The sequence below is a fragment of the Canis lupus genome, chromosome 14 (assembly GCF_003254725.2).
Source record: "Canis lupus dingo isolate Sandy chromosome 14, ASM325472v2, whole genome shotgun sequence".
Lineage (NCBI taxonomy): Eukaryota > Metazoa > Chordata > Mammalia > Carnivora > Canidae > Canis > Canis lupus.
In genome coordinates, this window is record NC_064256.1 from 34,248,293 (window position 1) to 34,275,954 (window position 27,662).

Sequence of the window (27,662 nt, forward strand, 5' to 3'; positions counted from 1 at the left end):
AGCCTGATGTGGGGCTCGATCCCAAGACCCTGGGATCATAACCTGAGCTGGAGGCAGATGCTTAACTGACTGAGCCACTCAGGTGCCCCCATTATATTTTTTTTAAAAGATAAATACAAATCAGAAGAAACAAAATGAAATGGCAAAGAGATATACTAGATATCACTGCCTCTAGAGATCATCCTTAAATATACCCTCTTCCCCCCACCCCCGTCCTTCTTTCTAAAGCAGAAGGAGAAGCCCCTCACTGTGTTCCCATAGTGCCTTGGTGATCTCTATCTCTGGTTCACTTATCATACTGTATTTTATTGTTTAAGCAAGCAATACAGTTCTCTCTATACCAGGACTGTGAACTACTTACAGCCTTTTATTTACTGTATGCCTGTGAGTGAGATGAATAGAATGCTGTGATTTCCAGTCTTTTTGTGATGTTTCATAGTAAAGGATGGACTAAAAACTCAGGAGAAACTCCACTAAAAACTCAGGAGAAAACAATTTATGTTTCATTCTTTATTGTATTTTATGTGTTTAAGTTCATAATGAAGAGTTTCCTCATAATGATATAAGTAGTTAGTGGCTAGAGATAAAGGTAAATAGTTTCCAGGCACAGCTATGTTACTAAAATGTCACAGCTAAGTGTGAGAATCTATGGAAAAGTGAGTTGGTCATGATCTTAAAGCAATCTTAAATTGGTTAAAATTAGTTTACCCAATTAGAAATGTAATTGGGTAAAAAACTTATTAGGAAAACTAAATTGGGTAAACTAAAAAAATTCATCCATTTTAACTACTTTATGTCTAAAATGTTGACTCAAACTGTTATATTTGATTCTTATATCCATCAAGGCAAAATAATCAATATTAAGAAAATCAGAATTCCCAAGTTACTCTGTGTGTTATAATTTCTCAAGAAATCAAGATCATTTTTTAGAAAGTTCATTCACTATGACCCAATATGGATTGACCTGTTCAGTCTGTATATGATTATTTTTACAGGAAAAATTCTATATTCAAAAACACCTCATTAGTTCAGATAATATGAAATACAGTGAAACTTCAGCACACTAAGAAATGTGGAGTGTCTTTTACTCTTGGAGTAGAATCCAAGCCAAATTCCAAATCTCACTAAAATCACATTTCATCACCCTTTCTCCCAAAGTTATAAAACCAGTAACTATCCAGGAAATGTTGTATCTGTTCATTGTAATGCAGTTAACCTTATCTCCGCCCAAAGAAATTATGTATTTTTTAATGTTGTGTACTTAAAACTATTGATCAGCTTATTTCAGTTTTCAAAATACATTTTGGTCTAGAATTGTATATACTCCCTAGTATGAGAGTAACACCTCATTTTATCCTCCATTACAGAAGACAATAGATGTACATCTTCAAATGCAGCATCCTGCACCAAATGCCTTGCGCTGGGTCCGGAATGTGGATGGTGTGCTCAAGAGGTGTGCCTTTTTCTTTCTTTTTTTCTTTCTTTCTCTTTCTTCTTTCTTTCTTTCTTTCTTTCTTTCTTTCTTTCCTTCTCTTTCTTTCTTTCTTTCTTTTCTTTCTTTCCTCTTTCTTTCTTTCTCTCCTTGTCTTTCCTTGTCTACCTTCTTTCCTTGCCTCCATTTCCTTCCCTTTCCTTCTCTTCTCTCTTTTTTGCTTTTTTCTCTGTTCCTCATGGTTGACCTTCTCTGTAGCCATGATTTCATTGCCCTAATATTTTGTGCCTTGAAGGTAAAGAAAGGAAAGGAAAGAAAGATACTGCTGAGCATCAGGAAAATTTTATTTGGTTTTATGCTTGGAAACAGCATATCTGGCTTAATATAAAATGAAGAATAACCTTTTCATTAGGAAAATTATGGTAATTTTGAAATAAAGTGCAAACCATTTTATGTTTTCCATCTGTTGTATAGAGAGAATTGGCAAACACAGAAAGTGACTTTTGATAGGTCAGTAGGCTTTGTGTGAAATTCTTGTTGCAGCCTGGGGCAGTAGGTTATATATCCAAGTTGGATCATAGTCTTGTACTTGCTTATTAAAACAAAGAAAGTTAGTTTATTGGTCTGTTTCATTTGTTTTTATTTGAAATACTTAGAGATAAGTTATTTACTCCATTTTATAACATTACAACATTGTACCTCAATTCGTCGGTTACTTATGAAAAATGGGATGCTTTTCCTTTGACATGTGACCTTATTCATGCAATACTGTGTACATTTAAATTCCATGGAATAAAGAATAATTCAGAAATAGTTTATTGTTCAAAATTAGTGTTTTTATATTCTAACAAGAGAAATATACCCCAATAACAAAGTTCATAGTAAAATAATTATAATATATTCTTTCTTTCTTGGCTATAAAGTTGTTTTATAAATTTTTTATTTTGTTGGTAATGTTCAACCAGAACTACCTTATGTAGTAAGTTGTAATGAAGAAGCCATCTACTAATCTGAGGTTTCTTTTGTAAAATTACATAGGTAATTTTATATTTGTTTATGTAACTCTTCTGAATTGGAAAAATAGATCTTTTATGGCCTTTTGCTTGACATGAAGATAAATCTCTAGCTTTTGCCTCCTCTGATTTCACTCAAAAACTGCACCTACCATTGTCTTTCCAACCTCTCCTGCTTGCCATTATGCATTTTCCAGGAGGAAGAAGAAAGCTGAAAAGTAGCAAAGGATGGTGGACATTACTTTCTTCTAAAGCAAGTCAGGAAAGAGGGAGGGGAAGGGTTCACAAAATAGTAGCCATGTCTGAAAATAAGTGTACCTCCTATTGACAACCCAAAGCCTTCTTGGATATACTCTGGTGTTACCATTGAGAAAATCAGATGTCACTCAAAACTAGGCAGTGCTTCACCAGAACCTATGGAACCAGGCAATGTCAGAGAGAGGACAATTCCAGAGTTTCTATTCCCATCACCACCTATGAGCCAAATGACCAGACAGAATTCATTCTATCCTTTGAGCCTCCCTTCCTCATCTTCATAACCCTGAGTTTGGAGTTTACTTCTAGGTTTTCTTGTCAAGAATGTTTCAGAGCTTGATATTTCCTGATCCTAGGCCAATATTCCATTTTAGATTTTTACTAAAGACGATCCTTAGAGCCATGAAGTTTATGTCAACTGGATATCAGCTGCTAAGAACTTTAGTGAGTAGAGTTTAGAGGGACTTTCAAAAGATGGTTAAGGAACCCAGTTGTCAGCCAAATGTAACATCCCAGCCATATAGAAAGCCAAGTTCCAGAGGGACCCCTTTATCTGATACTGCTGCTAGCACAGAAAATCTGGAGAGGCACAGTTATAGGCATAGCAAATGTCAGTCCTGCCACAAGAGGAAGGATTTTGAGTAGTTATAGAAATTGGTGGCCAAACGGAAGGAGGTAATGCAAAAGGAAATGTCAGGTGGCTGCCAGAGCAGAGGAGGCAAACCTGTGTCTGCTGTTGGTCAGATGTTTCAATAGAGGATCTTGGGAAACATTTGGAAACCAGCTGGCTGTCTATGTCCCAAAATATTCTTCTATGTAGTAAACGGTCTTCTAATTCATGTATCAAAAAAGCAGGTTCTGAAATGAGATCAGCTTGGATTCAAATCCCAAGGCCATCAGTTTCTAATTGTATTAACTTGGGCATGTTACTCTAACTGCTCTGAACCTCAGTCTTCCCTAGGAAATAATAATTGTACCTATAACACACTGTTGTGAAGATTAAATGAAACAGTATCAAGAAGCATTTGACCCAGGCATTGCTTAAGAAACGGGAGTTGTTACTATAAGAACTTGAGACTCCAGAACAACTCATTTGGGTTAGGAAACCAACAAGATTGTATTATTAAGAATACAACCCAAGAGAAAGCAACCAGACTCAGCCATTAGCCATATCATTAACAGGAGCTGTCCACTCCATGCAGGCTGACTTGACATTGTCAAGAAGAAGACTATAATGGTTAATTTTGAAAGATTACCCACCATTAGACACATATGAAACTGATGTCTTTTATTTCTTAACCAATGAGAGTAGAGGAACGGGGAAAGGCATTTTTCTTCCTGTTCATGATTAGAATAGATAAACGGTAAGAAATTAAGTGTGGTTTGTACAATTTTCAAAGCTGATCAAAAGTAAAACATCACTAGAAAATCTGGACAGGGCATATTCAATTTACCTACATTCTTGTTGTATAGCATGTTAATCCATCATTCTATATGTTTTGCTTTCTCTTTCTCTCCATGTTACATAAAAATAATTGGAAAATAATTAGAAGGGATCTTATCAATATTACCTAGCTTAATGCCTCAATCTTTTTAACAAATGTAAAAATCTTGATGAGTTGAAGAATTCTCTTTCTTTCTTGCCTGCTGTGCCAACCACGGATTGTGGTTACATAGCCAGAAGTTTAGAGGGCAGCCTTCGAACATAATTATACTAAAATGCAACACAAAGGGCATTCACTGTCAAAAGGAAGATGATAGAGTTGTTTCATTTCTGTGCAGATTGCCGTATTTGGAAATCAGAAAGACTCAGAAATGAGAAGAAAAAACTTTTCCTATTTTTTTCCCCAGATAATTATATTGAATGGATAAAAGTAACAACTGATGAAAAGCCACCTGGGGTAACTTCAACCTGGGTTTTTTCATTTACAAATAGGCTTGAGATGCAGACAGCTGGAGCATGATTTTGCTTGTGTATTTCTTACAGAAAAAATAAAACATGAGAATTAGAAGAAATTAAAGTGACACAAAACACCACAAATTAAAAGGGTGTGGTTTCAAATTCTTTTCTTTTATACAAAGTGGAAAGTAGGCCACAGTGCGTAGGGGCAGCATTCCATTCTTTATTTTGATGTCACGGTCTTTTCTTTCCTTCTCAAACCTAATTGTCAAATTGGCAGTATTTTTCTAACTCAGTTTTTACAGTGGAGTAAAAACAGCCATGCTGATTCAGACATTGCAAAATAATTGAGACTTTTGCCTATTTCAGCAAAATTATTTGACATTTAAAGGTCAAATGGCATAGTGTGATGTATAGTTGCAGTGAATTAACTATATTCCTTTCTTTCCATTTCTGTATACACGAATAAAATCCCTAGCTGAAAAAGAAAATCATAATTATTTGTACTTTATTTCTTTCTTGATTTGAAGTCCGGGTTCTTACATCTTAAAATGCACATGGCCCTTTGTCTGTGGCCTATCATGTGAGGCATGAATGAGCATAGAGGTTCCAAACCTCTTGCATCCTCAATATTCCTTAAGCTCCAGGACAGGAGGATCTCCCATCTAGCCTGGAGATTTCTGAAGGAAAGTGATACATATTATCGCATTATATGCCTCCTTTCTTTGAGGAACTCCAAACCGTTTATAAGCTAAATCTTATATTGAGTACCTCTGAGTTTTATCAATAGATGGATAAATTTGAATACAAGAAATTAAGGCTTTGGATTTTTTTTAAAGATCTTATTTATTTATTCCTGAGAGAGAGACACACACACACACAGAGAGAGAGAGAGAGAGAGAGAGGGAGGCAGAGACACAGGCAGAGGGAGAAGCAGGATCCATGCAGGGAGCCCGATGTGGGACTCCATCCTGAGACTCCAGGATCACACTCTGGGCTGAAGGCAGGTGCTAAACCACTGAGACACCCAGGGATCCCAAGGCTTTGGATATTTTAAACTTCATGCTAAAAATCTAGGTGTATGGTCAATAGCAAAGCAAATTGAATTCTTCTGTGCCCATGAAGTCATTAACCAAATGATAGCTGGAAATCTTGATTGAAAAGGATATATCCTGAAAAAATCTTAAAAAAAAAGAAAGAAAGAAAAGGATATGTCCTCCTTTATCTTTTATTTTTATATTATAAGTGTGCTTCACACTCTAGTTCAGGATCAGTACTGTAAGGGGCCATAAAGTAAAAATGTTTAAGTTTTGTGGGCCACATACTATCTTTGCATGTTCTTTTTTTTGTAATTTTTAAAATTTATTTATGATAGTCACACTCACAGAGAGATTGAGAGAGAGAGGCAGAGACACAGGCAGAGGGAGAAGCAGGCTCCATGCACCGGGAGCCCGACATGGGATTCGATCCCGGGTCTCCAGGATCGCGCCCTGGGCCAAAGGCAGTCACCAAACTGCTGCTCCAACCAGGGATCCCTTGCATGTTCTTTTTTATTATTTTTTAAGTGTAGAAATCTTTTTTTTTTTTTTTTTGGCATTCAAGCAACACAAAACAGGCAGTGTATTGTTTTATTTGTCCCACTGTCCTTAGTTTTCCTGCACCTGCTCTATATTAAGAAAGGAATTAAATTAAAATCTTTGTATGAATGCTTTTATATTGCCCACCACGATCCCATCTAATATTCGCCAGTACTACGGATGTTCCTATTCATAATTCGTGATCTAAGATTCAACTAGTATTGAACTTGATAACCTTCTTCCTCCATAAACCTATGAAATTCTGTGCTTACTCTAAATGTAATGCCCATAATAATTATTTTACTTGCTTAATTGCTAAATTCACCAATGGGTGTTGACTTTTTGATGACGTGGACTCTATCTTATTCTATTCTGTATCCTCAGCACCTAACAAACTACTGTCCCTAAGTAAGTATTCAGTCTGTATTCTTTGGATGAATGATTAGTTGGAAACCAAACTCCCTGAATCAGCTGAACTAAAGGAGGGATGACTGAATGCCAGATCAAAATAGCCACTGCCAGGAAGATCACTGAGCAAATATCCAGCTAATGTGTAAGCAAATATTCCAAATAGTCCAGGCCAACATTATATATAATAAAACATATTTCTATACTTTTCCATACATTTCCTATTCTTGGAAAAACCTGAATGGTTACATAAAAAATAAAAGTATCTATTTTTTTTCTTAGGATAAATTAAATTTTAAGTTTTCTCCACTAATTTCAAGTTTATTGTATAGCTATTGAATGATGACAATCAACTAACCAATGCTGAATTGTAATAAAAATTCTAGATTTAGTTGCAAAATCTGGAGAATTTTAGCTGTAGTCTTGGTATCTCCCAGCCTCGTTATGAACATCTTCCTTAGTTTATTAAATTATTTACAGGCTATTATGTGTCTAAGTTGGGGGATTTTATGGTCTAAAAATATAGACTTCCAATATACTTTTTAAAAAATTTTAGTATCTTGCCAGGCATGTGACTCCTGAGGGCTTGCTCTATATTCCAAACATGATTTATACAATAAACATCCAGCTGGGTTCTTTAAGAACTGAGACTTATATTTGGAATGACTGAATGGCCTATTTTGAATAAATTTTCTTTTGAAATAGTCTTTCCAATGTAAAATATTTAGAAAGAAGTTGGTATAATTTTACAGTGATCAGTTAACAATATAAGTACTTGGTTTAAATCTCCAGTTAATACTAATTTTCTTCTTTTTAAATAAGATTTAGGAATTAAAGCTTCATTAAGATAATTTTACTCATATTCTTATTGGAAACATGGAGCTATTTTGAATAGTTCCATAATTTGTGCAATACTGGAAGATGGCTTCTTTGTAATATTTGCTGTGTGGGTTATTTTTTATTTTTTATTTTTTTGGTTATAACTAAGATGGTATGCACTAAAAACGTCAGTGATTTTCCTTCTTTTACACAGGATTTCATTTCAGGTGGATTAAGGAGTGAACGTTGTGATATTATTTCCAACTTAATAAGCAAAGGCTGTTCGGCTGATTCAATAGAATACCCATCTGTACATGTAATACCAAGTGAAAATGAAATTAATACCCAGGTGACACCAGGAGAAGTGTTGATCCAGCTGCGTCCAGGTTTGGTGATTTTCAAATAAAACTATTATTCTGACTTGAAATTAAATTTAGCTTTATTTGCTCATATTCAATATTTTGTGAAAGGCAGTACTATTGTAGTAAAAATAACAGTGGGCTCAGAATCAAGAAATCAGAATTCTGCTTTTTTTGTGTGCCTATAGCTAGCTAGCTGTGTGGCCTCGGACAGTCTCTGCAAACCTGACCACACTATATTATAATTATGTGTTTCCAGACTTGATCACATTGTAGTGTAATTGTGTTCCTATTCCACTGCCAGCTCTGGAAGAAAGAGAACATGTTTTATTCCACTGTTTCTCCAAAGCCTCATAGAGTGCTGGCTTATAGCAAGCATTCCATAAGTATTTGTTGACTTGATCAGTTGATTAATTAATTAGTAAGAGTTGTAAATTAAACTAAGCCCTTAAAGCCTTTGTGATAAACTTTTAAACACAAAACTACAATTCATAATTATCATAATTAACTTGAGCTGCTTTGTGATGGCCCCTGAGATTAACACATACTTTTCTTTCTATGCTTCACTTATACTTGCATTTTATCACATTGTGTTCCACAGATTGTCACATGTAGTAGGCCACTGTAAATTATTCATTTTCCTCCAGTGCTAGAGAATCCCAGGGTGTACACTACACATGGCAAGATAACTTCAGGTACACGGGTATGCATCAGTCATTTAGATGCATTTAGTTTTAAGCAGTATGCCATTGCCTTCAAGTCTTCATTATTTTATTCTGGGTGGTCTTGTCCTGTCATTAAATTTTTAAATAATCATTATTGACACATGACTTGCCTATTCCAAAGCAGAGCTATTTCTTCCAGATTCTTAGATTACCAGAAAAACAAAGTCTATTTCTTTCTTGGCTCTAGGCATACTCCCAGCTTCCAATTAAAACTATGCTCTTCACCATATAAAACAGCCCAGGGTGGACATACACATGCAACAGCTGGAAAGGGATACACAAAAATGAAAGTAAATAGATTGATAAGATTATGCCATTCACTAGCTTCTATTGTTGCCATTACAAAATACTGTACAATAGGTGGCTTAAACAATAGAAATTTATTTTCTTACAGTCCTGGAAGCGAGAAAGTTCGAGATCAAGGTGCTGGCTGATTTGGCGGCTGGAGAGGGAGAGAGACACACACTCGCTGGTGTTTCTTCTTATAAGGGCACTAATTTCATCATGAGGCCCCCACCCTCATGACCTATTTATCTCCCAAAGGCCCCATCTTCAAACACCATTACATTGTGGGTTAGGGCTTCAACACATAAATTTGGAGGGAACACAATTTAGTCTATAGCACTTGATATATAAAATGATACTTTCAAAGGTCATGGAATATTTTTGGATACTAGTCATATCTTAGACAAGAAAACTTAATTCCAAAAAGTGAAACTTTTTATAGGTCTCTATCTCTGTAAATCATACAATAAATTTTGAAATCAATACAAGAGGATAAACAAATATTAAGTAACAAACTAAAATAGTTTTTCCTTAAATAAAGTCTGTTTCCAAGAATAAATCAAACTCTAGTCATAGACTATTTAATAATAACAACAACATACATCAAAATATATGGAATGTGTTTGAAGTGGCTCCCAGGAAAATTAAAATCTATAAATGCTTTTATTATTAAAGAAGAATGAACAAAAATTAACTAAGCATCCAAATTAAGATATAAGAACAACAAAAACAGAATAGCCATAAGGAAAAATAAGAGAAAGGAATTCATAAGAAAAAAAATTTAATAAAAAATATACCAAAAAAAATGAAATGCAAAATAGAAATAAAAAGGTGAAATTAATGTATAAATCCAAGAGTTGGTTCTTTACCAAGTCCAATAAAATAGATAAATTGCTGTCAAGGCTAATTAAGGAAAGAAGAAAAAATAACCCAGTTACATAGATTATACCACAAAAACAAATACTAAGGAAAAAAGACATTATGAAAATATTATGCATAAAAATTTACGGTAAAATGTATAAATCTTGATAATATAGATAATTTTAAGAAAGACATATGTGACTAATACTGACTCAAGAAGAGGGAGAACCCTAAGAAACCTAATAAAAATAAAAGAAATCAAGATCATTATAAAAGAAACACCCACATTGGATATTTAATGTTTCCTTGGGAAGAAATGATGTTCACCCAAACATCAGGAAATGTATTATCCCTATGCTACATAAACTCTTCCATTAGTTTTAGAAAAGGCCTAGAAGCTACTCAATCTGTACAAGGTTAGCATAACCCTAGTATCAAATCCTTAACATTTTAGTTAACCACTACATTAACTCATATGTGATAAGGAAAACAATGCCAAAGAAAAGAATTATAGATTGTTATCTCAACAGATGCTGAAAAATCATACAGTAAAATTTAGTGTCCATTCTGCCAAAAGCAAAATTGAAGAACAGTTCTTAATGTATATTAATATCCTTCTGGAAGTTTTATTTAAAAGCAGTACAAAAACAAAACAAAAACAAAACAAAACAAAACAAAAATCCCCACCAAATACAAGTTATAAATATTTTTGAAAAGATAAAGCAAAATTATCATTATATGTCTCTGGTAAATCCAAGCAAATCAACTAACTTTTAAAATTAAAAATAAAAAACAGGGGCACCTGGCTGGCTCAGTCTATAGAGCATGAAATTCTTGATCTTGGGGTCATGAGTTTGATCCCTGCATTGGGCCTAGAACTTAAAAATTAATAAAAATTAAAAATAAATTCCTCAGTCATCATTATATAAATAAGATATACATACTTTAAAAAATAAATAAATATGGCAGGTTTTTAAAAATATTCAAATCAATAAATTTCCTATGTAATATTAAATATAATGAAAAAGGGCATCAATTTTCATAGCAGCAACCTAAAATGTAAACAATCTAGGGATAAATTTTTAAAAAAATATGAGATCTATTGTGCTACCTCAAAGAAGAAATGAAAAAGTACAGAAGAATTTTATGTTCTTGATTAGAAAGACAATATTATAACAATGACAGTTTTCTATAAACATGGTCTATAAATCTAGTAAGTTCCAAATGAATTAATAACTAGAAGTCAATCCCAATCCAATTTGAGTGAAAATTTTTAAAAGCTTCAATGATCCTCATCATGCATGTTTCTTTGTATAAAATAGCATATTTATTTAGGATACATTCTTATAAGTAAATTTACTAGGTCAAATAGATACACATTTATTTAGGTTTTTAATTTATATCATCAGGTTATTCACAAGAAAAATAGATATTCAGTTAAAGCTTTTAGGAGTCAACCTTGTCTTTTCATTCTTTTCAACCTCTTCCATTTTTAAGTGTAACTAGTCTGTTACCTGTTTCTTTTGCCTTTTTTCTAGTACTAGAAAGCTTCCTAAACTTATTAACCAACTTTAGTTCTCTTTTTAGCGTGTTATATGCCTCTCTATACAAATTTTCCTCTTTTTCTAACTGAACACTACTTTTCAGCAGCTTATACATGAAGCTTATCAAATATTATTTTACCTCTAATAAGTGTGACTATATTCTTTCAAAAAGTCTGTTCTTTTTTAAACAGAAGATTTGAAACTTAACAATGGTGCATTTTTTTCCTATGGGTGTGTTAACATCTAAATTTGTATACTTAAATGAATTTAGTCTGTTACTTTTTGTAGATATAATGGTGGTTGAATCCTTCTGAGACTAAAAATTAACAGTTCAAAAGATGGGTAACTGCTTCAGTGCTATAGATAAGCAATGACAATAATGGTAAGACAAAAAGTGGATAGACATGAGAGATAATGGGAGATAGCATCCCCAGGGATTGGTGACTGATGAACACTGGGACACTTGGGCTGTGACTCAAGCAACAAGGTGAGAGGGATGGCTGCCCTCCGTGGATGGTGTGGTACTGAGTTCAAACGGAGACACCTTAGCTTGAGGTAATGACTTTTATTATATATGAGGCTGCAGTTCAGCAGGAAACACAGGTTGGACAAAGATGTGGGAGACTTCAACACCAGGTGGTAAATGATGGTAAGTGAAGGTATATGAGGAGTAGGAGAGTGAAAAGAGAAATGCTTAATATCTATGTCAATCATTATGTGGCTTGATTTTATTCAGTTTCCCACTACTGTCTGAATTTCTACATGCAAATTGGTGTAATTGTCTAAAGTGTATAAGCCATCTTTCCAACATAGCTACGAAAGAACTATATTTTATAATATGCATATATAACAAGTAGTTATTAAATTATATTTAAGAAGTTCATCTAAAAATGCATGTGGCATCAAGGATGTGCCAGCTTTGAGGCATAATATATAAAGCTACATTTTACCAACTCCTGATATATAGAAACATTACTCCTCATAATATAAAAGTCCTTTCTACCATGACATATACAATGCATACCTAAGTATAAAATGTATTTATTCCCTAATTTTGATTTGGTTTATTTATAATCATTTTATTCTTATCTTATAAAAAATCATTACCTTCAATGTAGCATTTATTAAGAATTAAAATTTTTTTCATGAATATTTCTATTATATGCTATACTGACTAGGCTTTTTAAAGAATGGTAGTAGAAAAAAAGAATGGTAGTAGGACTCTTATATAGTTTATATATTTAAAGTGAGATTTAAAAGTGTTATTTTCTTTCACTTTTACTTCTTAAACTATATTTTTTTCTTTATTTTTACCTATCAATCTTAAGCAAAAATAATATAAAGAAGCTACTGATCCTACACTGAAATGAAATCTTTAGGAAGATAGAAGAGGGAAAGGAATTCTCTAATTCTGCTTCAGAAGTAATACAATGTCTATAATAAGGATTAATACAATCTATACCTCCCTATTTTAAGAAAATCTTTCAAACTTGATTCATTTTAACATTGTCACAAAAGAATGCCCTTTAATTTAGTGTAGTTTAATTTTAAATGTAAGATTTTTCAGGTATTCTTCCTAAATTCAAAAAATTTTTAAAACCAGAAAAATATAGAAATAATGCATTCTTTCCCCTCCACCTCTAGCACTTATCCCTTATTTTATCCCCCACAGAAATCCAGAAACATGCTGGAGTCTGTGCCTTGATGTTTCAATCTTATCTTGTTTTGGGGCCTTCTCCTTCCCTCGCCCAAGTGTAATGAACAGAATCTGGCTGTTCTTTCTTCCTGCTAGCTTTCCATATTTTCTTATGGTTTCTTAGTTTCATCTTATGCAGAACAGTTTTAGTTATCTTTTCTCAATGTCCAGTCATGATTGTTGTAGCCAAGTCTTCAGAGATGTTCACATCATTATTTGAATGATTTTAAACTCATTCTAACTACTTCTAATTATTTGGGCTATTCAAATCAATACTGGCAAAAGCTCTAAGTAGGTCTCAGCTTTCCTCCAAGTCCTCTTTCTTATTTTATGTCACAGACCCACTTCTTCCCTTTGAAGTTGATTGATGGAAAAAAGGATCTGAGCCTTTAGAATCTCAAAAGGTGTAAGAATGAAGCTTTCTTGGAGATAATATAGATAGTGGCATAAACATTTTGTGGCCAGATGATATTATTTCCTTTCAAACAGAGAAGCTATTTCAGTTTTTCCTACTCTGTGGGGAAGAAAACATAGATAATTAGCTTCTCACTAAGGTTAAAATATGTGGACCTTTTGAAATGATGTATCAAAATGTGCTTCAAATGTAGTTTAGCTAAATACATTGATGAGGAGCCTTACCCCTACCAAACCCAGAAGTTTTAGAGATAAATGGTTTTCACCTTAATGAAGCTTAGTAATACTAATAGTGATAATTACTATATATATATAGTAATTAATATATATACTATATATATATATATATTTCTAAATACTGGGGTAAATATTTTTTTTTTAAATTTTTATTTATTTATGATAGTCACACAGAGAGAGAGAGAGGCAGAGACACAGGCAGAGGGAGAAGCAGGCTCCATGCACCGGGAGCCCGATGTGGGATTCGATCCTGGGTCTCCAGGATCGCGCCCTGGGCCAAAGGCAGGCGCCAAACCGCTGCGCTACCCAGGGATCCCTGGGGTAAATATTTTAAATAGATTATGTCACTTAGTAGCTCTTAGACACTAAAAGAATCCACCCTACATAGCTCTGCTCTCAGAGTAGTATTTATGACATTGCCGCCTACACTGATAACCTCATAAATATTAAGTCTTATTTTACATATGGTTTTTTTCTCATCTAATATTCAAAATCTCATTAATATAATCCTCCTTTTGCACCCTGTATTGATGGCATCCCAGTATGAACTGAGTGGAAATTTTATCTGGGGTACAGTATCCATGTTCCCATAAAAAGTAATTTCTACTGTCTCTGAGAAGGTTTCTTCCTCATATATAATGAAACCATCAAGAGCCAGCTTGAAAGCACATGTGGAATATCTCAAGCTCAGAGGCAAAACACGGTAATCCAAGCGTGGTCCCTCCAGCTTCCTCCTTAGCAAGCAAAGTGGGGTTTGGGATCAGGCTGTCTAGGGCTGCCTATCCTGAGCTGATGACTTAAAGTCAGAACTTTATGGGAACCTCAAATGCCTTGCAGTTTATTATTTTTTTAAAATATCTATTCATTTATTTTAGAGGGGGTAGGGGCAGTGGGAAAGGGAAAGAGAGAATCTCAAGCAGACTTCCGCTGAGTGCAGAGCCAGACTTGGGGCTCAATCTCACAACACTGAAATCACTACGTGAGCCGAAATCAAGAGTTGGACGCTCAACAGACTTTGCCACCTAGGTGCTGCAAATGCCTTGCAATTTAGAAATGGTAATTATCATATTCCCCAGTAATGACTAAAAGGCCTGTGTATGGAAAGAGTCTCTTTACCCCTTTATTAAAATTTTATCTTCCTGAGGCCTCAGCCTGAGATCTTCAAGTGACCCAGGTACAAAACTGAGACAAGCATCTATATAATTCAAAATTAAGAGCAGCCTAAACCTTCCAACCTTGACCATTTGGCAGGCTTTCTTACCACCATCTTCTTTGTTGAGGCCAGTGAGACTAGGAATTTGCTTGCAAGGTTAAGAGAAGCTAGTGTGTGCTGAGGCCCCCTATACGGCTAACATTTGGTTGGACCTCCCTGAATATCTTTGTCCTCTAAGGACTGTGCCTTTACAGATTCCCTTGGCTAAGATAACCAACCAATTTTATAACAACCTGCACAATACACTAAATATCTGGTAAATTTTGCAATAACTCCATGAAATCACATAGCCATTAATCTTTAGACAGAGCTACCATAAACTGTAATGATCACCAAGATGAAAACACCATGTGACCAGTGCCTAAGGTCTTTAGCCTTATACCCAAGTCAACAGTTAAAAAAACGACCATCCAATTTGTAAAAAATTAAAAAAAAAAAAAAAAAGCAGCAGCTGATCCACATATTAAGCCACATGAGCCATGCTCCCTAATTATGCTCCATTTCTATTTCTTATTGATCTGGCCCTGTCTAGATTCTGACTTTCTCCTGAATTGAACTTCTCACCCAAATTGCAAGACACTTCCACAGGGACAGGTCTTTTTACCAGACACTGGAAAAGCAGAGCTGAATATATGCTCTTTGGAGGCAGCCCAGCTCATAAAGGAAAGGAGTGAGAGAGTGGACTAAGTGGCCTTTACATCTCCCAAACTCTTGGGCCAAAAAACTGAGTGTTACAGTAAAAGGTTTTTCCAGCACATACAGGCAAATTAGGAATGAGTAATTTATCCCATAATTATTATTACGTACAGAAAAACCTTATTTTGAATATATTCTATAACTGATTTTAAAAACATCTGATTTGTAAAATAATTTAAAAGACAATGTCGCTGCTTTTGAATACATTAAGACTGAAAATATCTTAAAGTATCTTCTGGTAGGGAATCCCTGGGTGGCTGCAGCGGTTTAGTGCCTGCCTTTGGCCCAGGGCACGATCCTGGAGACCCAGGATCGAATCCCACGTCGGGCTCCCGGTGCATGGAGCCTGCTTCTCCCTCTGCCTATGTCTCTGCCTCTCTCTCTCTCTCTCTCTCTCTTGTGTGTGACTATCATAAATAAATAAATAAATAATAATAAATAAAATATCTTCTGGTAAGTAGATCAGGCTATCAATTGTATATACAAATCGGTGTTCATTAAAAAAAATTGTTCTACACTAATTACTCTCCACTGACAAATAATGACTTGCAAAGCACTTACTTTATTGTTTAAAACAGTAAAGTTCACAAATTGTCCATATTTACATAGATGACTTTTTACTATATACTTACAGACTTTCAATTATGGAATGAGTAAGACATGAGAATAAAAACACAGTCTAAGGAATACAGACAATGATACTATAATAGCTATGTAACAAGACAGATGGTAGTTATACTTGTGGTGAACACAGCATAATGTATAAACTTCATAAACCTCTAAGTTTTATATGTGAAACTAATGTAACATTGTGGGTCAACTATACTCAAATAAGATCAATCAATAGATAAAAATAATTTTATTTATTTATTTATTTTATTGATAAAAATAATTTTAAAAACTAAATACAGAACTACCAGCTCCACAGAGTGCCATATCCTTGGATACAGTGATATAGGTCCTTGTATCAAATGATAATAGACAGAAAACCAAATAAAACTGTCTTGTACACAGTTGTTGGGAAGCTCCCACATTTCCCACTCTTCACATCTAGTTCCTTTGCCTCTATGATCCCTCTTCAACATATGTTTATCAAGCACCTACTATGTGTTAGATAAATATTGTTCCCTACATTGCCCAGGTCTCTAGTGTGGCACTGCTCGGTACAGTTCTTTAGACGACTGTCTCATTCTTCTCATCCCATGACTACTGTTGGGAGGAATCTCATCATCTAATTCATAATGAGTTATTACTTAGTTTGGATAGTGTAACATACTACTCAGTACCAGAGTTTTCACATCTCATATGTAAATATGCCTTAACCTAAAAGGATGAATTTATACCCTCATCCAATAAGAGGTAACTTTCTTAAGATGCCTTTCTACTTTTCTTCAAACCAAAAGCCTCTTTCAAATCAATACAGCCACCTACTCTTGAGACAGAATGCTGCTTGCAGTATTGTGCTGTGCTTTCCTAGATACTAAAGGAAGTAAGTTCATATGGGGATAAATATATTCTCTACTACATTTATATTGAGCATAGAACTTTATGGTCCGTTTGTTACTATCACTATCTGCACCACGGAATTGTGAGAAATGCATTGTATAAGTTGGAAACTAATAAACTGATACAGATTTCAAATTGCTTTAAAATTATTCCAGGATATTCCTAACTTCATTCATTATGCACAAATTTGTGCTAGTTGTTATGTATATAAAGCATGACTGATTTATTGAGAGCTTATCCTGAGATGTTAAAAATGAATACTACATGATGTCTGTCTTTCTTTGAACCAGAAGCTGAAGCTAATTTTATGCTGAAAATTCATCCTCTGAAGAAATATCCTGTGGATCTTTATTACCTGGTTGATGTCTCAGCATCAATGCACAATAATATTGAAAAATTAAATTCCGTTGGAAATGATTTATCTAGAAAAATGGCATATTTTTCCCGTGACTTCCGTCTTGGATTTGGCTCCTATGTTGATAAAACAGTTTCACCATACATTAGCATCCACCCAGAAAGGATTCATAATCAATGCAGGTATCTGGTGGTTGGTGTGGACTTCATAAATGCCAAATTAATTTTTTCTTATAAAATCTCTCTGTTTTTATATAAAGGACTTACTAAATTTTATATTTTTGTTTTATTAAGTGAGAAATGAAAATATTTGGAGAGGAGGTATGTTCCTATCTGAAAATTTATGAGATTATGTGTAGCTTGGAGTTTCTATGTTTTTTCAAATATCACTCCGTTTCATCACAAAAAACTCACAAATAATATTAGTCATCTTGGATAAACCTCCAATATTCAGGCAAACAGGCATATAAATACGTGTTTGAGAATTCTGTATTTGTCTTCAAGCTCCAAATTTGTTAAATTAAGGTTTGTCAAATTTAAAGTACTTATATTGCCAGTATGACAACTATCTTTGTTGCTGCTATGTTTATAATTATGTTACCTAAGATGGGATTTCAAAGAAAGCTCAGCTAGGACATGGAGGGTAGTTGGAAAGATGAGAATTTGTCTGTTTTCTGGAAAGAGACGCTTTTCTTATCATTTTGAAAGTCTGATTCTAAATAGCATATGGCCCACCATGAAACAAGAACTGACCTTAAAAATACAAGTTTCTCAGACAATATCCTAATTAGCCTGTTGAGTTCTCAGAAATGTATTCAGTTCCTCTTTAATATAACATTTCATTTTAACATCTTCTTTTCTACTTCCATAAGTTGCCCCAATAACTTTATAGATAATCTACCAAAACAGCTCTGCTAACTGTCGGAATGAATACATCTCCTCATGGAGCCTCATGTTCCTTCTCCCTGAACATGCATGTGCCTGAGGAATGATTTTCACTTCTTGGGACATCACAGGATTCTCAAAGTAATTTTAATAAACTCTGATTTTTCATCAATAATTTCACACCAAGCAACACTTCAAAAATTAGCACAATGTTTTAAAATATCAAAGAATAGTATAATATTTTCACTAAATTCCTAAAAACAGTTCCCAAAAAGTGTTTTTCAGCTGTTTCATGGTCAGATATGATAGGAAATCACTGAAAATTCTTGTCTCCTCTTAAAATTAACCATTAATAAAAGCCTGTTAGGTGTCCTATATTAAACATTTTAATCATCTTTAAGTTTTTGGACACTAAACCATTATATTCTTATTTCCTACTTGCAAAGAAATATCCACCAATATCGAACTATTCTCTGATTTTATAAAGTACAGACTTTCTCTAATAAAATTATATTGGCAAAAATATATTTATTTATATGTATATAAATATATATGATACATATAAATTAAACTATTTATTATATATATATATATTCCTTTCTTACACCAAACCACACAATTTTACTGTGAATAGTATCTTTAAATGAAGCATAGCAAAATAGATTTTGCATTTCATCTTTTTCCCATATAGTGACTACAATTTAGATTGTATGCCTCCTCATGGATACATCCATGTGCTATCTTTGACGGAGAACATTACTGAGTTTGAAAAAGCAGTTCACAGACAAAAGATCTCTGGAAACATAGATACACCTGAAGGAGGTTTTGATGCCATGCTTCAGGCAGCTGTCTGTGAGGTAAGAAGTTTCACAATATTGAATTTTTGCTCAGATGCAAATTCTCCAAGAATTTAAGATTTTTATTTTTTTATTATTATTTAAATATTTTATTTATTTATTCATGAGAGACATAGAGAGAGAGAGGCAGAGACACACAGAGAGGGAGGAGGAGACTCCATGCAGGGAGCCTGATGTGGGACTCGATCCCGGGACTCCAGAAGCATGCCCTGGGCCGAAGTCAGACAGACACTCAACCACTGAGCCACTCAGGCATCCCAACATTTTTATTTTCTCTTTGATTTATAGAGTGAAAACATAATATAGAAGAATACATTCTTCTAACTCTTATTCATCACCAATGTTACTCATTTTGGTATGTGTTCAGGACAGAGGAGCTAAATTGGGAGAGGGTTATAAATAGGAAAATATAAAAGGGAAAGAATAACTTATGCACTTGGAAAATCCTTTCCAAAAGAGCTACTCTTTTCACTCACCACTTTCCAAGGAAGAGCCTGAAATAGCCTGTTTTCCTATTCACATTGTGTTGGGTACTCTGCACTTCGTAAACCTGGCTTGTTCTTCCTCTGGGGGAACACCAGAAAGCTTTAGCTGGGAGTTGGTTCAGTCAAATGGCTGTGGTAAAATAGAGGATGTATAAATAAAAGTTAATGCTACTTAGAAAACAGTATTGTATTTATGCACATTATTCTAGCCTGACTTCATGTTTGTTAAACTTGAACTTAATGTTTCTTGAGACGGATCTATGTTATTGTACAAGATCTAATTACATGTTTATTTTAAGAGTCATATTGGATGGCGAAAAGAAGCTAAAAGATTGCTGCTGGTGATGACAGATCAGACATCTCATCTTGCTCTTGATAGCAAATTGGCAGGAATAGTGGTGCCAAATGATGGAAACTGCCATCTCAAAAACAACATCTACGTCAGATCAACAAGCATGGTAATGTAGCAAAAACTTCGTAGAAGTTAGGACTCTTACGGCTAAAGTAGAAGTTTAAGTAGGCAATTCAGCTGTTCTTATACCAAGAGTTTACCTAAACAAGCATAATACAGAGTCAGGATAAACCATGAGAGAGAAGTTATGGAATAATGCAATATATAAATGCTGACTGATATAAGTCTAAAACATTTTAACAACAGCTAGTAGCTAACTCTCTGATATGCTAAAAAGCACTCTATAATATGTAAAAATAAAAGTGATAAAAGTGCTCACTTTTTATGCAACTGAAGAACTTTAAAATGAAATACATATATATGCCTTTGCTATATATATATATAAATTAGTTCTGCAGAGTTAGTATCTAAAAGCACATTAAGGATTGGTAAGAAAAGGATATTTGGCCTGAAGCATTCTCACAGTATAATAGGTAGAACTAAATAGAGACTAAGAAAAAAAAAGTAACACAAGGCCAGCTTTCAATATTCTGGACCTCATTGCTTTCCTCTAAAGCTTACCTATATATAGGGGCTCTTTTTAAAAAATCAGTAGATATCTGAATTACTTCCTGAGGATTAGCTTCAGCTCTGAATCATACACTTAATATAATCTTCTAGAACCACATCTTTCCCAGCATTAGCTACTACTCTACATGTGGAAAATCAACTGTATAAAGCATCATTTATTTCTGATGGAAACTATTTACACAGAATGTTAGAACAAAAGCTTCCAAACTTTCTCAGATCTTAGTACCTTAGTGTCTTAAATAATTTTTCCCCTGGTTTCCATAATCAGAAAAAAAAATCTGACAGTTCTATTTATTAAGTAGTTAGGTCCAAACTATTTGTATCCTAAAAATATAGTAGCCAGTTAAAAAATAATACATATGAATCATCAAAAAATACATATGTGTATATTTATGTCATTCTTAGTAATGAACTTACTAATAGGAACTTCCTAAGCCTTAGAATCAAACTGGACATCACCACCCTCATTTCCTGTTCTACACTGATTTTCATGCTGCCCAGTTTTGCAAAGATATGATGTCACCTAAAGGAACAGAGCCGAATGTAATCTTAAAACCACAAGCTACATAACAGCTAGTAATTCATGGCTACCTGGCAGATACTTAATTATCACCTTAAAAATTAAAGCTATTTCAAAGCGCTCTGGTAAGTGTACTGTAGCACTCCAAGAACCTCCTGCACAATTTGGGAATTGCAATATTAGAAGCATATAAATTATGCTGAAATTTGTGTGGTTCCCATGAGTCAAGTTTAAATAGTTTAAATTTACTTAATCTGCAACATCTTAAGCAGACACTGAAAATCTAGAGGAGCAAGTGTGTTACTTCACAGGACAAATTCAAACCTTGGTTGGGTTAGCCTCTTGATAGCAGTCTGAAAACTTAAAGATTTTAAAAGGTAACTAGAGTTTGAATTTTTAATTTTGGGATTTGGAATTATTCCAACAATGTCTTCCTCTTTGCTAATTCTCTTCTATTCAGCCACATTACGCTTTGGTAGACCCACCCACTTTAATTTAGTCATTTCTTATCTTTCCTTCCTTTTACTTAATCTTTTAAAATCTGAGATAGAGTTCTAATTATTTTCCAGGGAGTGGAGGAGGAGACAAGAGGAACTATTCTATTGTGAGACAAGGAGAAGCTTTTTTTAAAAAAAGAAAAAATAATAATCACATTATTCTCAGATTGCATTGCACTGTCCTTTTGAATTTTTGCCAAGTCACTGAAGTCATGTCTTTATAACTGTATTTTAGAGGGTGCTGTTATACATATAGGAAAGATTTCTTAAGACATAGAAATGCTCTCAGATTTTTAGACATCATGCTATGCCATATTAACCTTATGGAAATAAATGTAATTCTGGTGGAATTTTACACAGTGTTTGGGCTCTTATGACATCAGGAATTTGAACAATCTATCATAAACTTCATTTGCCTCCTTGAACACTGTTCCACCTACTTAAAAGAATGAACCTTTCACATGTCACTGATGTGCATTGAGTAAACCAAGGAGCAGTGTGTTTGTTGATACCTTAGAAGAACATTTTTATCTCATTTATCCCAGGTCATTGTTTTAAGGGATCCTCTTCCTAAGAATTCTCATTCCCTTCATTTCCAGGGACACTGCCCTAAAACAAAAGAAGTTGAAGCATTTTGATTGATCCCTCAACTATGCATTTATTTATATCTGCAAGATGCGCTACTACTCTGAAACTTCCTATATCCAAAGCTACCCTGAACCCGACTCTAAGCATATTTACCTGCTTATTTAAAAATGATCTCCATCCTCTCCTATTTGGCATTATAGAGGAATTTTAAAGGGTATAAGTTAGACAAGCCATCAAACACTTTGCTTCCTGGCTTTATCTCCAGCAGTCAACACCAGTTGAATGGTACCTGAACTTTTTGGTCTAACACTCTGGTTGTTTTATTTATAAAAGGAAATAACTAATAAAAGACCTTTTATATGACTAAATTACATGAGCCAGAGTTCTGCTACTTGTACACATATATTTCATGAAGGTCAATGTGAATTCCAGAATAATAACAGCTACCATGTTTTGAGTATTTATTAACTGAAACTTCTATAAACAAACACTGCATACAGTATCGAATTTATCTTCAGAGTAACTCTGTGGGGTAGTCATAATTATCCCCTCCCCCCTTTTTTTAACAAACAGAAAAACTGAGGATAGAAGTAGTTAAGTAAGTTGACTAAGGACAGAGGGCTAAAAAATTAATAAGTAGCAGAGTTGGGGCTCAATCCAGTTCAATCTTACATTAAAATCTTTGCCACAATGTCTTAAGGGAAAAGTACAAGAGGTAGAGTGCTGAAGTCCTTGGAATAATTGCTGCTCTAATTTCCTGGTTGCAGTCTTACTTATGGAAGACATAAAACACATAATTTGGTTCACATGAATAAGTGAGATATAATTAAAATAGTTTCTATTTACACATTATGTATTAGTATATGGTCATTGTAAAATAATGTTATACTCTTCATTAAATTACATTTTCCATTGCTTGTTCTCCAAATTCCAGAATGAAAACTTGAGTAGTAATGTGTTTTATAATTTATCTAGTAATAATGGCAGCTTAAAATATGGCATTCTTTCTAAAAGAGTAGCTATTAGTATAAAAAACATTAATAGTGTAGAAGAAGGTTATTAATACTGAAGGTCTGGGATTTCAACCTGTCTCCCCACTCAGCTTCTCCAGGGTGATTACCACCCTTACTCAGAGCCTTCCTTACAGCATTCACCCCATCCTTGGTGGAGGTCAAAAATAATATGAAGGTCTCTAGTAACAGTGAAAGGGATCCAAAGAGCAAATATTTGGAAGAGCACTGGTCATTAAATGAATCCTTATTAATGGATTTTCAAAAGTTGCTGTAACTCTCTGTTCTGGATGGAAACATGCAAATAGGCAAAACCCTACCATCTTCCTAAACATATTGGGTAGCTTAGGTTTGGTGTTTCTTTTTTGACTCAGCCTTTTTTTTGTGCCTCATCCTATTATGTTCAGGAATTCTTCACCCCTCCTAACATACAACTCCTCAGAATTACCTTACTGCTGGCTTCATAGTTCATTCCCTTCCCTGCAGCTCATTTGGATATACTAGGAGCTGAACAGGTCACTGCCTTAGAGGACGGAAGCTGAACTGCAGAAGGTTAGTTAGGCATTACTAAAGAGTTTTGCTTCCTTATGGTTAAAAGCAGTCAATATTCTGCTTGTGTGTGACTGCTCACGTAACTATATTTAACATGTTTAGGAAGCTGCCTTTCTTTTTTAAGTTTGGTTTGCCTTTTTTTTTTTTTTTCCTGAGAGAGTGAGCCAGCTTGAGGTAGGTAGGAGGGAGAAGGAGTGGGAGAGAGAGAACTTAAGAAGGCTTGATGCTCAATGTGAAGCCCAAGGCAGGGCTTGATCTCACAACCCTGAAATCATGACCTGAGATGAAATCAAGGGGTGGACATTCAAGTGGCAGAGCTATGTAGGAGCTCCTAGGAAACCTTCTTTCTTACCATGTATCTGAACTACTTGCAATTATATGCAGTTTTTCCAGAACTGCAGAAAAGGAGCCTGAGAAGATACTTGACTGAATAATTTAATCCATAACACTGCTGAGTTAACAAAAGTTAAAGTTATTATATTTATTTGTGTTCCTTTTTTTATGAAAGGACTATTTCTGACATTTTCAAATATCTGCAAGGCTCATTTATAATGAATGCTGTTATCAGACAGCATTCCATGTAAGGAGACAATTTTAATCTTTCAGGAAAGAGCCCTGTTAACCATTTTTGCTGCTAAGAAATAACTTATAAATAACTTCAGAAAGTGTTAAATATCTTTTTCTGCTTCTCACCTTCTTCATCTCAGATACATATTAATAAAAGTGTTAATTCACTGAGCATTTATTTTGCACTAGCACAGTGCTGACCATATTGTTTACATGAACTCATTCAGTCTTCACCACAACCCATGTTATAAATAGGCTGAAACTTAGAGACCTTAGATTGATTTATACAAGGCCACCAACATACTATAAATATCAGTCAAGATCCATACCTAACCTATCTAATACCAGAAGCTATGACTGTGCTGGCTGCTTCCATTTATTACCACTGACCCTGAACTAGATGATCTGCTGTACCCTCCACATATGTTAGCTCATTAAATCTACCTATCAGCTTGACAGGGTCGGTATCATCATACCGATCCAGGATGAAGTAGTGAGGGAGGGTAAACATCTTGCCCAGGATACTTGATTCTTAGAGCTCCAGCTTGCCCCCTACACTACAGTCTTCATACTGAGTACTGGCTGCTTTTCAGAAAACCAGTGAATGCAAGTGACACTGACAGCAAGCTAAATTGAGTCATTTAAAAAAATAGTTTTAAACATATTCGACTCTGAAGTCTTCCCCAAATAATCATTATTCTAAATGTTTTGAGCATTTAAAAATGTACTTCTCAAGCCCAAATTTATACAGTGGTCCTAATTTTGCACGATACTGAATTCTATATCTAATGAAAAACAAATCTAGAATAACCCCCTTAATCTACTACCTTTTGCACAGACTGAGGCTTAACAGCACAACAGCTATTTATTTATTTATTTATTTACTTACTTACTTATTTATTTAACAACAGCTATTTAAAGTCAAATGGCAAGGCCATCTAAACCCAAATCATCCTGTTAAGGAAATTAGTACTTATTGAGTCTCATGGAAAGTACTGATTTGTAATTATGAGAATAATAATGACAACAGTAATTCTAATATGGCTAAACTAAAGCATGTAATAATACTTTTCACATTATTTCTTAATTTTTTTTCTCTGCTTAACCCTACATGAAACCATAACTTCTAAAATTAATTAGAGATAAGACCAGTTTATACAAATGTCTTTCACTAAGCACCTCCGGGTTTTATGAACATGCACAATCAGGAAAGTAAAGGAGATGTCACATAGGCAGAATGTATCTAGAAAGTTTTAAATAATATTTTAAGTCCAGCTGCAGTTTTTAAAAATATTATTACAACACTAAACATTAGCAAAATGCCCGATTTTAGCTTACTGTTTAAAACTATAAATGCCATAAGAACAATAATGTTTAAAACTGTTAAAACTGTTTTAACTGTTTAAACTGTCTTAACTATTTAAAACTATAAATGCCATAAGAACAGTAATGACTTCAATAATAACTTTAGACCTAATTTGAAGATTTCTCACGCTCAAAGAAAAATAGCCAGGGAATGATCCCTGCAAACAATATTTAGTTTATTTTTTCTTTTAAGTTGAAAGCAAAAGTTGTACACAGAAACACCTGGGCTAGGCTTACAGTAGCCGGCACTCCTTATATAAGGACTCTGAAAATGAGCTCTGAAAAAAATAATGGTTTGCAAAAGTGACACTGTAAAAACCAAATGTGGTAAAAATATTTATGAAATAGAATGTTCCTATTAAATGACATGTTTCAGCTCAATCATATTTAAGCAGAAAACTTTTTATAACCACTTTAATTGAAAAACTTACAAAAATTATTAGTCCATCCTCCTCCATCAGCAACTGGGATATCATGATTACAATAATACTGTGTTTGGCCCCACAAATTCAAACACTTGAGGGGCCAGGTACTAAGGTATAACAAATAAGCATATCCAAGTGGAGCCCAACATCTAGCCTTTGGTATAATGGCCTCCAAATGTCTTTCACTAAGCAGTATTTTCTTGAAAGCTGTCTTTTGTTAAGTTTTATGGTATTTGCCCATTACATTATATAACAACACCCAACATCACAGTGAGGTATAGATATTGCTATTACCTCCATTTAATGAATGAGAAAATGGGGACACTAAAGGGGGAAGGAACTGGTCTGTGGTCACACAGCCCTGCATAGTGGTGCCTATGGTAAATACCAAGCAGTGTAACATCAGGACATGAGCCCCCACTCACCATAATCTGGATTTAATAACTATAGAATGGTAAGTGAAAGCCTTTATACATGGTAACTCATTTAGTCTCCACCATAACTATGAGAGGTAGGTAGTAGTATTTAGACCTGTTTTATAGATATGACAACAGGATCACAGAAAGGTTACAACAATTATCCAGTGTCACATAGCTAGTAATTGCAGAACCAGGAATTAAAGCCCAGGAGGTCTGTTTCCAGAGCCCCTGCTCTTGGTATGGTTCTTAACTGGAGTGATTTTGCCCACCCCCCAATCCCAAAGGACATGTCAATCTCCAGAGACATTCTGGTTGTTACAAACAACTGTGGAAGGCAGGAGATACTGGCACCTAGTAGTAGAGGCCAGGGACGTTGCTAAATATCCTATAGAACACAGGACAAGAACAGTGCACCACAACACAGAATACTCTAGTGCCACTCATGAGAAACCCTAGTCTATGTGATTACTACTGCGCAATTATAAAAATAGAAAATATGCTATTACAATAGATGGGGATTGACAACACAGAATTTAGAGTCTTCATCTTAAATGTGTCTCTACTAGCAGATTGCTTTCATGTTATTTGTCTTTCTTCTAAAAAGTGAACTGAAAAAAAAATCCAGAAAATTGAGTACTTTATTTAATAAGACATTGAGGGTTTTTTCATCTTATGATAATATTCAATGCTATAAATTCTCTATTAGCTTATAAAATTTTTTACTATGAGGTTCAGTTTTATGAAGAGAATTTTAAACACTTTTTTTGTCACTATGCACATTATTAAAATTTTCCCATACACCTCTACACGATTATCTCTTTAACTGGAGTTGCTCCCTGTGAATCTTTCTTACCTCCTCTTCCCTTCTGACATTTAGAAGTTATTTCCCACAAATCACAGTGAAGGTGCTGGTGAAGAAGAAAAATGTGAAAGGAATCCTTTTGCCCTTAAATACTTAGCAGCTGTCTTGGCACATTGCTTTCCCTTCTCCCTTTTGCCCCTGAAATGCCTGTTATCTCTATTAATTATTTTTAGAGTTTAGAGAAACAATATGTGATGGGTTAGACAGAGGGGGAGTTAGAGATGTGAAGCAGTGACGTCACCAGAATAGGACAGCTGGCCTAGAGGGAGTGTTCTGCTAGTGAAATACAAGACATAAAAGATAAAATATTTAAAAGATAATATGCTTCACGGAGGAAAGGGGAAGGGGCTTCAA

At 34.4% G+C, this 27,662-nt stretch overlaps 1 protein-coding gene across 8 annotated transcripts in view; it reads left to right on the forward strand.

The window, feature by feature from the left end:
- ITGB8 (integrin subunit beta 8) overlaps positions 1–27,662 on the forward strand; it is a 111,561-nt gene that overhangs the window by 52,330 nt on the left and 31,569 nt on the right. For 5 of the 8 annotated variants that reach the window (XM_049093691.1, XM_049093694.1, XM_049093690.1 and 2 more), the window contains 5 exons: positions 1,368–1,453; positions 7,619–7,790; positions 17,231–17,477; positions 18,871–19,036; positions 19,821–19,979. In XM_049093691.1, coding sequence (XP_048949648.1) covers positions 1,368–1,453; positions 7,619–7,790; positions 17,231–17,477; positions 18,871–19,036; positions 19,821–19,979 — 830 coding nt within the window. Of the gene's footprint in view, positions 1–1,367; positions 1,454–6,561; positions 6,731–7,618; positions 7,791–17,230; positions 17,478–18,870; positions 19,037–19,820; positions 19,980–27,662 lie in introns of all 8 variants that reach the window. The other 3 variants (XM_049093692.1, XM_025464329.3, XM_049093693.1) reach the window with 2 other exon arrangements.